This window comes from Seriola lalandi, unplaced genomic scaffold, assembly GCF_002814215.2.
Source record: "Seriola lalandi dorsalis isolate HSWRI2012SDOR001 ecotype SW California unplaced genomic scaffold, Sedor1 jcf7180002054280, whole genome shotgun sequence".
Taxonomy (NCBI): domain Eukaryota; kingdom Metazoa; phylum Chordata; class Actinopteri; order Carangiformes; family Carangidae; genus Seriola; species Seriola lalandi.
The window spans coordinates 239462-252133 of record NW_019524833.1 but is presented as its reverse complement, the minus strand read 5'-3'; the positions used below and the strand labels follow the sequence as shown (position 1 = coordinate 252133).

The window sequence follows — 12672 nt, the reverse complement described above, 5'->3', positions numbered from 1 at the left end:
CCCTCCCGCCATAATCTTTGAGCCCAAATAAGATTAATGAGCAGCAACATTTCTGTGGCGTGCACCTATTCAATACCCACCCCCTTTTTTTTCCTTTCTTTTTTTGGCAGCTCTCGCAGACTCTTAGGGAAATTTCTTGCTTGGTCATGTTTGTAAACAGAAGCTGATCTGGGGCTTTTTGAGTAGCGGGTTAGCGGGTTAGCGGGTTAGCGCCTGTGACCCCGCTGCCGCCTCACAGGGCGCCCGGCACTTTGGCGAAACCTTTCCGCATCACTAACTCCTGGTGTCTGTCTGCTCTCTTCCCAGGCTACGGGCATGCAGCGCCGGGGACCGACGCAGGGAAGGCCTTTTGCATGTTTTATGCCGTCCTGGGAATCCCTCTGACTCTTGTCATGTTCCAAAGCCTGGGCGAGAGGATGAACACTTTTGTCAAGTACCTCCTGAAGCGTATCAAGAAGTGCTGCGGCATGAGCATCACCGACGTGTCCATGGAGAACATGGTGACCGTGGGATTCTTCTCTTGCATCGGCACGCTGTGCATCGGGGCCGCCGCTTTTTCCCATTATGAGGACTGGAGCTTCTTCCAGTCGTACTATTACTGCTTCATCACATTAACAACTATAGGCTTTGGGGACTTTGTGGCCCTCCAAAAGAACCGGGCCCTCCAGAAGAAGCCCCTGTACGTGGCCTTTAGCTTCATGTATATCCTGGTGGGCCTGACGGTCATCGGGGCCTTCCTCAACCTGGTGGTGCTCCGCTTCCTGACAATGAACAGCGAGGACGAGCGGCGGGACGCGGAGGAACGGGCCTCGCTCGCCGGCAACCGGAACAGCATGATCATCCACATCCAGGACGAGTCGCTGCAGCGTAGTCGGCGGCGACGTGAGCCGTACAGGGCGGAGGTGACTGATTTGCAGTCGGTCTGCTCCTGTATGCACTACCACTCGCATGACTTCAGCAGCTCTGGGGGAGGGATGGGAGGCCTGGGCTGTGCCTTCTCCCATCAGAACTCATTCAGCTCGCAGCTGAACCCCAATCAGTACTTTCACTCGGTTTCCTACAGGATCGAGGAGATCTCGCCCAGCACCTTGAAAAACAGCTTCTTCCCTTCGCCCATCAGCTCGGTGTCTCCGGGCCTTCACAGCTTCACAGAAAATCACCAGCTCATGAGGAGAAGGAAATCTATCTAAACCCTTACACACACACACACACACACACACACACACACACACACATATACACACACATACACACACAGGACAAAATGAGTTTCCATGTTTTATATACAAGGTCAAACATTTCCAATGCTGCTCCTTACCAAATCTTATTTCAGCACTTTTTTCCCCCTGTTTGGTTGTATGTAATATAAGACGAATTCTTGGGAACGGAGGAAGAACACTGCGCCGAACAGCAAGCGTGGACACAATGGGATGCAAAGCATGAAGCATGGATGTCTATTTTTTCAAGAGATTGCTCCATTTAAAAAAACACTAAACACAAACTACGAGACCTTCCTTATTACAGATTTGCAGTACAAAATTGATATATTAACTTTGGTTACATACCAAATGATGCACACTTGGGGAAATGCTATTTTTCAAAAGGGAGTATGCTTGTTTCACCTTAACTTGAAGAAACTTTTACCGTTATGTACTACTCCATTGCCTCACTGCAGACAGAGAATTTAAAATGACTTAAAGCATCAGGTATTGTTTTCTATAAGCAATCATATATTTCAACGGTTTCACCACACCATCAAGCCAAAATATCGTTGCCAATATTAGCATGTGCATTAGATGTCATTTAATAAGTGTGCCATGGTTTTGTGACATTCTTTAGTCTGTTTTCGGAGCAGCGGCGTGACGGGGCATCTGTTTGTCTTGGATTCAAAGGATCATGCTGCTGTTATTGACATTTCCCTCCTCCATCGTCTAAAAATCCAGATCTGGCCACAAAAACTTTAATTTCACCCATTTTTCACAAATTTTTTTTCATAGTGAAAGTTAAAATTGATCTGAAGGAGGGCAAAAAAACCCACCCTCCTCACTACACTGTTAAACAGATTTGCAAATCTATTTCGGGGTCTGTGCAGCTTTCAACAAATATTCTAAATTCCATTATGTAGTTGCTGAATCCTGCTCAAAACGAGCGAATAGTTAAACAACAACCGTGTGTTGTGGTATGACTGCAGAGAGTCCACACACACAGAGTGAGTCGATCTACCAAAGCTCTGCTTCCAAACACTTCGGTTTCGGCTCCGTGACATTCACCTGCCGACCTGTAGGGCACCAATACGCACCCAAACAAGCACCTTTACATACTTATGTCTGTAGATGTATTGCTTCGCCCTCTAACAGATACTCGAATGGTTCAAACCTATTTTTTGTTCTTGTTTTGTTGTTTCTTTATTTAAGGTCATCTAAATAGACCAGAATGCAATGCAGGGGTAATGTAGATCAGTTAAAGTCCCCTAAAATTGGCAAAAGCTCAGAGACAGATTTTAAAAGAAATTAGGATTATAATTGTTGCAGATATCCCGACATTTAGTCAAGCTCCGCAAAACATGGCGTCCTACGATTCCCATTGATGCAACTCAGTGGCATCTCTCTTTAAACTCTCAGGAAGAGGAGTTTCAAGCCCCAAGATGAGATAACATCTGATGACATCACTATGACATCATCAGAGTTATGTTTTATTTTTTTTATAGCCTGAAAAGCTCCCTCCTGAGTCATAGAAGATGTTACACAACTGTTTTCACAGGCAGAGTCAAACCAAGAAATTGCATTTATTCACAACTAAACTGCAGCAGCAGCAAATAGGTTTTATATGAAATTTAATTGCAAGCAGATTATATCTATTAACATAATGAAGATATTGTTGTAAATACACTTGATACTGAAGACCAGTGAAGTGTTTCCGTCAAAATATCCCGTGTTGCAGCACAACATCCACCTGTAGTGACAACAGCATCATTAAACTTTCATTAAAGTTTATGTTTGTCTTTCTCTAACGTTAAGCAAAGTGCTTCTGTGGCCTAAACTTAACCACAGGTGGTTTCTGGTGTGGCAGCCACGCTCTTTATAAACCTGCCACACACACCCAGCAGCGCCTGGCGACTCTGCTGCCAATAAGTAGATAATAATATATAATATAAAGATAATAATAATAATAACACAACCTTATTCATTCAAAAAATATGTTGCTTCTGAACATAACCCAGCCAGAGATTACACTTCTTATGAAACATATTTGCTGTTGCAGTTTAGTTGTGTAAAAACATAAATTCGGTTGAGTATTGCTAAATATCCTTATGGGAAGCATAAAGTGAAGCATTATGGGAAATGTTAGCCAGCACTAACTAGTTTGAGCTGATGAGTCAGGCTTAGGGGAGTGAATTTACACACTCACAGTCTGATGACATAAAACAGTGTAAGAGGATCAGAAGGTGGATTTTTTTTCTTCTTCTATAACCTGCAGCAACCAAAGTGCAATTAAATTACTCGAGCTGAATTTATAAGTAGTGTAAATTTTGATCAAAGGACGTGCATGATCATCCTTCAAAGCCCCACATAGTACGAGATGCATGCCTGTAGCGGCTGACCCTGAGTCAGCTCTAACCTGAGAGCAGAACAGTTCACTAAGACGGGGAAGCGTACAGCTCTAAGATGACAACGCTTGAAGTTTGGATGCCCTTTGGAGCCATAATAAACACAATCTGACAAATGTATCAACACAGAAACAAGCTGAAGTCGAGTGTGTGAGCTGACGTAAAAGAGAAACTTAATAACATCAGTATGATCCTTTCAGTTTCTGTAAAATATCTGAGGTGGAAACGGGATATGGAGGATTTTTTTATGTTTGAAAGAGCTGATAAGTGCATGAATTTTGTGTGATGAATGGGGAAATTATTTCATAATAACTATAAAAAGTATTTTAATGGCAAATAGTCTTAAAGAATGATTTACGACATGAGCTGTTTCTTTTGCCAAAGCCCAGCAGATCTTTAAAAGGAACACGCTTTAGTTACCCGGTTTCTAATTTTCCATTCAAAGAAAATGTACAATAATGTTTGTTCTCAGGTTTGAATGAATCACTTCTTTTTTTCTTTTGTTTCTTTGTTTGTTTTTTTGTTTTTTTTGTTTTTAATCCTATAACAAAGACAATATACAATACAATGTACATATAAAATCCTCATTTCCGAATAGTAAGAGTTTTCTGAGAAATGCGACTGAGATGCATCATCTCACCGAGGCGAAGTGCTGCGTCCGATGCAGATGTGTAGCGCGAGGAGTCAGTTTGCATTACAGGCGTCATTTACGGGAGCCACAGGGCTGGAGAGTATTTGATGCAACTCTGGATATTTGTGTTGATTATAGGCCTGTTTTAAAGCCCGAGCCGCCTTTTCTGTCACAGCTGGCCCAGCGTTAGCCGTCAAAATGTCCACTCTGTTCACCGAGCTCCTAAAATAATGCGCTAAACATGATTTCTAAATGCGTTTTTAGCTGTAAATGTATATTTAAGTATGTATTGTTTGTAAAGACTGGAGCAAAGGTGAGCTGTTTTTTTTTTTTTAAGTTAACACAGGGCTGGGAGCTATTTTAATCCCTTAGCGACTTCTATCCTTCAGACTCAATCAATATTTCCAGAAACCAACAATTCTTACATTGAATTTCTGGACCTTGACTTTCGAGAAGCGTTACCTTCAGTATTCTTTGCAGCTTAGTGTTTAACAGGCTTCTATTAATTTCCTGGGTAGCTGAGCATGCCTCACAAGCTGAATGCCACTCTGTTTGGGGCGACTGGTAAAATGCCATGGATCCTATTCAGTCGTGACAAACGTAACCAGGCGTGGAGTCTGAGATAAGCCCTAAAAGCATTGTTTCATTATTGGAACTATAGCGGCTTATCGAAATATCCTGTACAATATGTTTATAACAACCTTTGGAATAAAAATGGCCTTTTCATGGCTGAGATGCATATGTATTTTTACACATTAGCATACGTGCCTTGAAGAAACAGTAGTCAGTGTTTCTGTTGAAGTGGGCACATTTAACTATATCATGGCTGCGGATCTGTTTGTGCTTTAGCAAACCCATCAGAAGCTTGTGGAGGTCTGGCTTTAGGGCTAACAGGAGTGGTTAATGTATAGACAGATCTAAGTCCTGACAAAACAAAAAGTTCATAAAAAAAAAAAAAAAGATCTGCCATCTAGAACCAAGTACACACCCAGCGCCAAAGCAGATTGAATCACTTTTTTATTTTATTTTACTTTTAAAAGACATAATCATCTTATAATGACTTCAAAGATAATTCCAGTTTATAGCAACTTGGGTCTAATTCTCATACTTTTTCTGCTTGAATAGTACCGAGCTTTACAGACACAATTGCTGACAGTCCAGTCAGCTGGTACAAGAAACATACGCTGTCAGATGATTATCCAGGTTTAAAGGATAAAGCTGGAAATATCCCGAAAAAATACCAAAACCAACAATGGACTGATCCCACTAATGAATATTGTCTGTCTAGTCTCAGCCTGGTAAATCTTATTCCAAAAAAAACATTAAAAACTCATCAATGATCCACGGTGTGTCACCAGGTGATATGTGCCTTCACTTCGAGGGGCACTGTAGTTTATTTTGAGTCAGTCCAACATAGAAAGTTATTAATCCATCCGTCTAAGAACAGGACCCACAACCAATGTGCTTTCTAGTCTAAACTACAGCGCCCGTCTGTTTGAGGAAATGATTTATCCTATTAATCGTTTTTAAAGCTGCATTCGTTGATTTTGGTCGGTAGTAGAACAAGTTGTAAACACAACACTGACACATAGAGCTTTATTTGAAGTTGTGTATCTTGAGAACAGATGAATTTAAGTACAATATTAATCCTTTCCACCAATTCCTGTGCTAGCAAGTGTTGCTTGCTGTTGGACATGTTGCATACAGCCGGTTTATAACACCAGGAAAAGCTTCCTGCTGTGTCTGGAAAACAATGTTGGTGAGAGTGGGCCAGAAAACCAAAACAGTTACATTTTTAAAAAAAAGAAACTCGGCAGAACTGCGGATAACTGCAGACAGAGTCGAGCTGTAATTCTCTGTGGGTTTGTCACTACAAGTTAAACCTGACAGGAGATCCATTGTTTACATAAAAATATTGACTAGTGCAGCTTTAAAGATTCATATCTTCAGTCGGAACAAATGGACTTTGGGTTTGATGCCTCCTTGGTTTTGGGTCTTTTGATTTATTGACAATATAAAATAAACAACAAGTCTTGCCTTATCCTTTAAAACGAAACCTGACATTTGACCATTTAAAGATTAACTTGCTGGTTCATGTTTGATCTATCTGAGTTTTCACCTCTTCACACCTTTAGATGATCTGGCTAAACAATTAGCTTGTTAACACCTGTTTCCATCATCGTGCCTCACTGGACTCACTGTAGCTGTGATGTTGCTTTGCTCCGAGGTCTCAGCTGTTACTTTAGTGAATACAATATGACCATAACCGTTAAGAATGATGCCAAAAATAGGAAAATGAGACCCGAGTTGTAATAAACCAGATTTATCCTTTACACACTTCCAATACTGATAGGGTTGAGCAAATATCTATTAAGTGTCACCGATGGCGATGAGTCGTCTGCCTTCCATTCACTTCACAGTCAAACTTTACCGAGCAACATTTTAGGGAATGTATCAGCCATAATGGATCTTCTTTTGAAGGGGAAGCAGCAAACAAATGAACTCATTTGCTCTTCACGAGCCGGGAGTCGGATCGTTTTTCATACCCCTCCCACATGCGCGCATATTACTCAGATTCGTCTGCCATTGCGCCACATGTCATACTGATGGTCCTCGACTGAATGTTACTCTATAACACAGATGGCACGGAGAAGCAGCCACACACACACACACACACACACACACACACACACATACACACCAACGCCCTCAACAGACAAACAAAGCGACATTTTGTTTTTCTCTCACGTTTCCCTGCCATGTGGCATCAAACGACACAAAGGTTGAACTGGATTCTGGTGGTACGGCGGTATGTTATGTTACTTGGCTGTTTATCGGCGTTTCGTAGGCGCAGTAGCCGTGCTTGGCTTCCAGGCGTCATTTACTGCATGTGGCAGTATGTGCAGGCCATTTCTCTGTCGACAGTGCCATGTTTTCCTATGACAGGGACAAAGAGACACAAATTGCACTACTATCTGTGTAATACAATATAACAGAAAGGCTGTGTTCCATAACTTTGTGAAATATCCTTTGCAATAGGTTCTTCTGTAGGTCTGATGAACAAATAATACCATGTACCATATTCCTTACAGGAGATTATATCCCATCTCGTTGACCTCCGTGTGGTTTGACGGTCATGTTGAACCCATTGACGTCTTCTGTCACAATTTTGAAACTGATGTCTGTACAGTACACTCCAGTATGGTAGATTGTTGAGAATTGTTCAGAGTGAAATGAACATTTTACATTTGTATGTTTTCATTCTTTTTCTTTTTTTTTTCTTTCTTTTCTTTTTTTTCTCCTTTTTTTTTTTTTGGTGCGTGTGTGTGCATGATTTGGTGTGGATGACTCACTGGGTTACACAGCCTGGGTGAAGCCATAACACACTTGAATAAAAATGATGAGCCTCCTTCTGAAACCCTCTGTCGTCTTGTAGCTGTTTAACATCTCCAGCTCAGTTATTTTAAAGGTCCCATATTGTATAAAAGTAGATGTGTTGATGTGTAGTTTGATTATAGATCAGGTCTAACTTCTATATTAATACTGTGAAAGTATCAAAGCCTCAGTCCACAGAGAAATGCACACAGCCTGTATTCAGAAACTGAGCCTTAAAACCAGCCGTCAGGACTTCTGGAACTTTGTGATGTCACAACAAAGCAGTCACCAAGCCCCGCCCACCTGGACCCACCATCCAAACCTTGCAGGATTTGGTTTCTCTGAGTGTTTTACCTGAAATCTGCTATATTTTTATTCTATCACTCAGAAAACAGTCGGCCAACCAGAAGAGAGGCTCAGAGCCTCCTCTCTTCTGATTGGCTGACTGACCTTTTGTTACTAGAGCTGCAGAGAGACGCCTGAGAGAGGAGATGTAAAACTACACTCAGATGGTTTTTGGTTCTTAAAAACCACAAATATATCTTCTTATGGATCAACACTTCAAATAAAACACAGGAAAAGTGTAAAATATATAATAATAATAATTTCACAGTTAAGTTTTTCATTGTTAAAGACATTTAAAATTCAGACCTGGACTTATATTATCAGACATTCATTATAACAGCAGTTTCAATGATTTCAATTGCACTACAGGCCAGTTTCTCAAACTGAACTGATTCAATATGAAATTAAATTACTTAAAAGTACCTCTTGGTAATATTTCATTTACAAAGCTAAAACTAATATTTCTCTCAAGATGCAAGGTTTAGCTCTCACACATTTTCCCAAGTATCTGCTGATATAAAGAGACACTGTGAGTTGAACTTAACAGTCTCAGTCTTAAATATTCAGACTTTGAGGAAAAGATTAGATCAGAGTATAAAAATCTTAGCTGCAAGAAAAGAAGAGATTATCTTATGCAGAATCAATTACTACGCCTGTTTTGCTTATTTAACTTATTTAACTTTTACTCTATTTTCACAAGTCTCAGTTTGAAGGAATAATTTAATAAATATGCTTATTTGTTGTTTTTTTGCAAAAAGTAAGATGAGAAGATTAATTCTGCTCGTCCACTCCCTGAAGTTACAGCCAGTAGCTAGTTAGCTTAGCATAAAGACTGGCAACAGGGAAAACTCTGTCTAAAGGTAACAAAATCTGGTCAAACCAAGCTAATTGAATAACATATTAATATCTAATTTGATTTATTTTACAAAAAAGAAGTGGAAAAATAATGTGGAAAAGAAATAATAAGATACATGGAAGACTTTATTTTATTATCTTAGTGAGTTTTAGAGTCAGCCTGCTACCACCTGTTTCCCGTCTTTGCAGGAAGCTAAGACAAACCATCCGCTAGCAACGGAGGAACAGTGTACGGCAACAGACATGTGTGAGACTGGTATCCATCATCTCATCTAGATCTTGGCAAGAAAGCTATTAACTGTATCTCCCAAAATGTCAAACTGTTCCTTTCAGGGCGGTTTCATCAAACTCACATACATCAGTTCGAAAAAGAATTCAAAATTAAAAGCAAATGTTTATGTAACTCACACATTTTATTTGTTCTTCAAGCCTTATAATTATACATTTTGGCATGAAAATAGTTGAGTGTTTAAGGCTTTGACGAATATGGATAGTATTAAAAACCCATGTCAAAGCAACCTTGGTAATTAAGGCTACGTTATCAGGAATTTGACTGATAAAAGATCTGCTCTTTTCCTCGAGAGGCCCGTGCGATGCAGCTGGATGTTCAGTAGGTGGGAGAATGAGCAGGCTACATCCCTTTTTATCCCTTCCCACACCGCAGTAATTATACTGTCAGCCACGGACGTCAGGCAACGCAGAGGACGACACAATAAGAGCAGTGGCAGAGGGGCGTTCAGGCCTTCTCTTGGCGTTAAGCCTATAATTTTGCATCTTAAATGATCATGTAAGCAGAGCCAAGTTGTTCTGCAGCGGGACCATCTCCACCGTACCAATGATATGATGAAGCGTTGCAATAAGCAGGTGCTGACATGCCGCTTCTTTTTGGGGCCCCCGAGGCGAGAGAGTGAGACGACGGAGAACAGCAGATTTTCAACGATGATTGAGTCTGTCTGCCGGGTGAAAAATGGATCCGCTGTATAGGAGGCACAACTGCACACCAACACAAGTCTCATCCATCTGCGACAGTCTGCCTCTAAACACAATAAATGAGGCTGATGTGGGAGCGATGGAGCCAAAAGTTAAAACAAGCTGCTGTCTGAGAGTGATTAAGATCTGCAGATATTCCTGCAGGCAACACACACACACACACACAAACACACACACACACCACGTCATTGTCTTATCTAGGCTGTCTGAAGATATTTATACTGAAAAACTATTATCAGCGCCGGCGCTTGGAAGAGAATTTGATCAAAGTTAAACTCCAGTCAATGGAGACAATATTAAAGACGTCGTTAGCAGCTGCAGCACCTTTAATCCTCAGTTCAGTCGCTTCCAAGGTTTCAAATCCTAGAGATATAGAAGCTTTTACCTGGATTATTCTCATCAATGCATTTCATACAATAATAATCATGATAAAATAATAAAAAGAATCCACATATTATTATGCATTTCCATTGTATACTGTGTAAATGATTTGTAAAAGAAAATTTAACAATAGTAATTCTAATTTGTCATTTGGCATTAAAGGTCCATATTTTACATTTTCCCAGTGTTTTATTTGAAGTATTGATCCATAAGAAAATATATTTGTGGTTTTAAGAACCAAAAACCATCTCAATGTAGTTTTACATCTCCTCTCTCAGGCTTCTCTCTGGAGCTCTAATAACAACAGGTCGGAGAGCAAATCAGAAGAGAGGAAGCTCTGAGCCTCTCTTCTGATTGGCTGACAGTTTTCTGAGTGATCCAATAAAAATAAAGCAGATTTCAGGTAAAACACTCAGAGAAAACAAATCCTGCAAGGTTGGATGGTGGGTCCAGGTGGGCGGGGCTTGGTGACTGCTTTGTTGTGACATCACAAAGTTCCAGAAGTCCTGACGGCTGGTTTTAAGGCTCAGTTTCTGAATACAGGCTGTGTGCATTTCTCTGTGGATTGAGGCTTTGATACTTTCACAGTATTAATATAGAAGCTAGACCTGATCTATAATCAAAAACAGAGATGGAAATCTACCTTTATACAATATGGGACCAGAGGACAGTAAGAAAACTGTTGTTGCTCCTTTTTAGCTTACTATCCTGAATCCTTGTGACCCCTCAGCTTAGTTTATTTACCATAAACTGAGTTTCATTCTCAAAATGTTTCATATGCTAAAAAGCAGAAATGAAATCTAAAAAAATCTGAACATATAATTTTAAGTAAAATAATTATCTGGTGACTGATATTATCTGAGAACTACTAACATGAAAATTTAAAATACTATTTACAGCCATAACATCTTTATATTCCTTTTTCAAATATTTATAATATTTATCAATATCTTAACATGTTTAAACGGCAGTATTGTGTCTAAAAGCAAAGGGAACCCACATGGAAATATGAAATGGGTTCACATATACATTATATTAGAATCAAATTCAAAGACAGCTCATACAGACTTCCACCAGCTCCCTGACGGCCGGTTGTGTTCTCCAGACGATGGTGATGAGGCCACAAAACTCCACTGTTGATGCTGATATGCAAAGGAGGTCTCTGGCACCATCTAGTGGCCAGCGAAATACAGACGTTCCTCCTGCTATTTAACTTCATTATCATTTCGGCAGGCAACTTGCAACTCATTTTATATTAACATATAATCCCTCTGAGGATAATGAAAACAAACTCTTGTCAACAGGGTCTGACCATGAGTGTGCATATTGGCTGCCTCTAAGCTGGAGATCATTAGAGATCACTGCGCTGCACTGTGACCCTAATCTGCTTAATTACATTAAGGCTGCTAAAACCTACAGTGTCACTGCCTGTGCCCAGGTGGCACGGACCAAGCAAACACTGGGACAACAACACGATTTTACTTCTACCCCGCAAGAAATGATTCAAGCAAAAATCAAACAGGGGATGTTTGCCAAACCTGTGAGTATTACTGCGCTGTCTCATCAACAACCTGTTATCTCGAGTGTTTGCCTCTGGTGCTCCACAGGATGTCAGCTGGAGTGGCAGTGAAAGTGACAGAACAGGCTTTTAACGTACTGGGTCCAACCACCTTCTCACTGGTTTGAAGCTGAGATATTACATGCAAATGTATTTATTGTGCGTTGTTTTTCTTGATTTGATCATCTGTAGTAGTCAAAGGTAGTAATATTTATTCCACCTGTGCTGAGAGGTCAGAAAGCTTTGGCCACTGTTGGTTAATTACAGATTATATACATATGTAAGACAGGACGCTGCACAGTTTTAGTTTTACAGTACATTATTTGCTGATCCTTTTTATATTGAGCCGACCTTGAACCAGGTTGTCAACAGTTCCTTTGGTTTGTGTGCAGCACTTGTCTTTTTAGCCGTCCCTTTAATTAATCATGAGCAGCTCCTCAATACTCATCAACAACCTATGTAGAACAGAAGTTCCCAAACTTCTTTGCTTGTTTCACTGCCTTTAAAAATAAGTAATTAGAGCTGCAACAATGGGTCAATTAATTGATGAGAAAATAATCAGCGACTACTTTGATATTCAGTTAATTGTTTTCAGCTTTCCAGCTTCTCAGATGTGACAATTTGCTGTTTTGCTTTGTCATATACGTAAATCATAAAGCTTGGGATTGTTGTCACCGTTGTCTCCGAGAAACGGTGAAATGGCAATTTTTTTCACTATTTTTTTTTTATACCACTTCACAGATTAAAGGGTTCGTTGATTAATCAAAAGTGACAATGACTCGTTAGTTTCAGTCCTGGAAGTAACGCCTCCTTCTGACCCCTTGACAAACTGTCGGTTTTATGTTTTATGTTGAGCAGTTTAATCAAAGGGATTTTTGTCTTTTCACATTCTTTCATTTATATAATTTTGGAGGCTTTAATAAGTTTGCC

At 40.1% G+C, this 12672-nt stretch overlaps 2 protein-coding genes across 2 annotated transcripts in view; both read left to right on the top strand.

Moving 5' to 3' along the window:
* The window catches only part of kcnk9 (potassium channel, subfamily K, member 9), a 48369-nt gene extending 46786 nt beyond the window's left edge, over positions 1-1583 (top strand). Inside the window, exon 2 of the mRNA XM_023405599.2 lies at positions 307-1583. Within this exon, the coding sequence (XP_023261367.1) occupies positions 307-1190 (884 nt within the window). The 3' untranslated portion in view covers positions 1191-1583. The remainder of the gene's footprint in view (positions 1-306) is intronic.
* A 10066-nt stretch (positions 1584-11649) lies between these two features.
* The window catches only part of LOC111654547 (uncharacterized), a 2940-nt gene continuing 1917 nt past the window's right edge, over positions 11650-12672 (top strand). Inside the window, exon 1 of the mRNA XM_023405609.1 lies at positions 11650-11724. Coding sequence (XP_023261377.1) covers positions 11683-11724 — 42 coding nt within the window. The 5' untranslated portion in view covers positions 11650-11682. The remainder of the gene's footprint in view (positions 11725-12672) is intronic.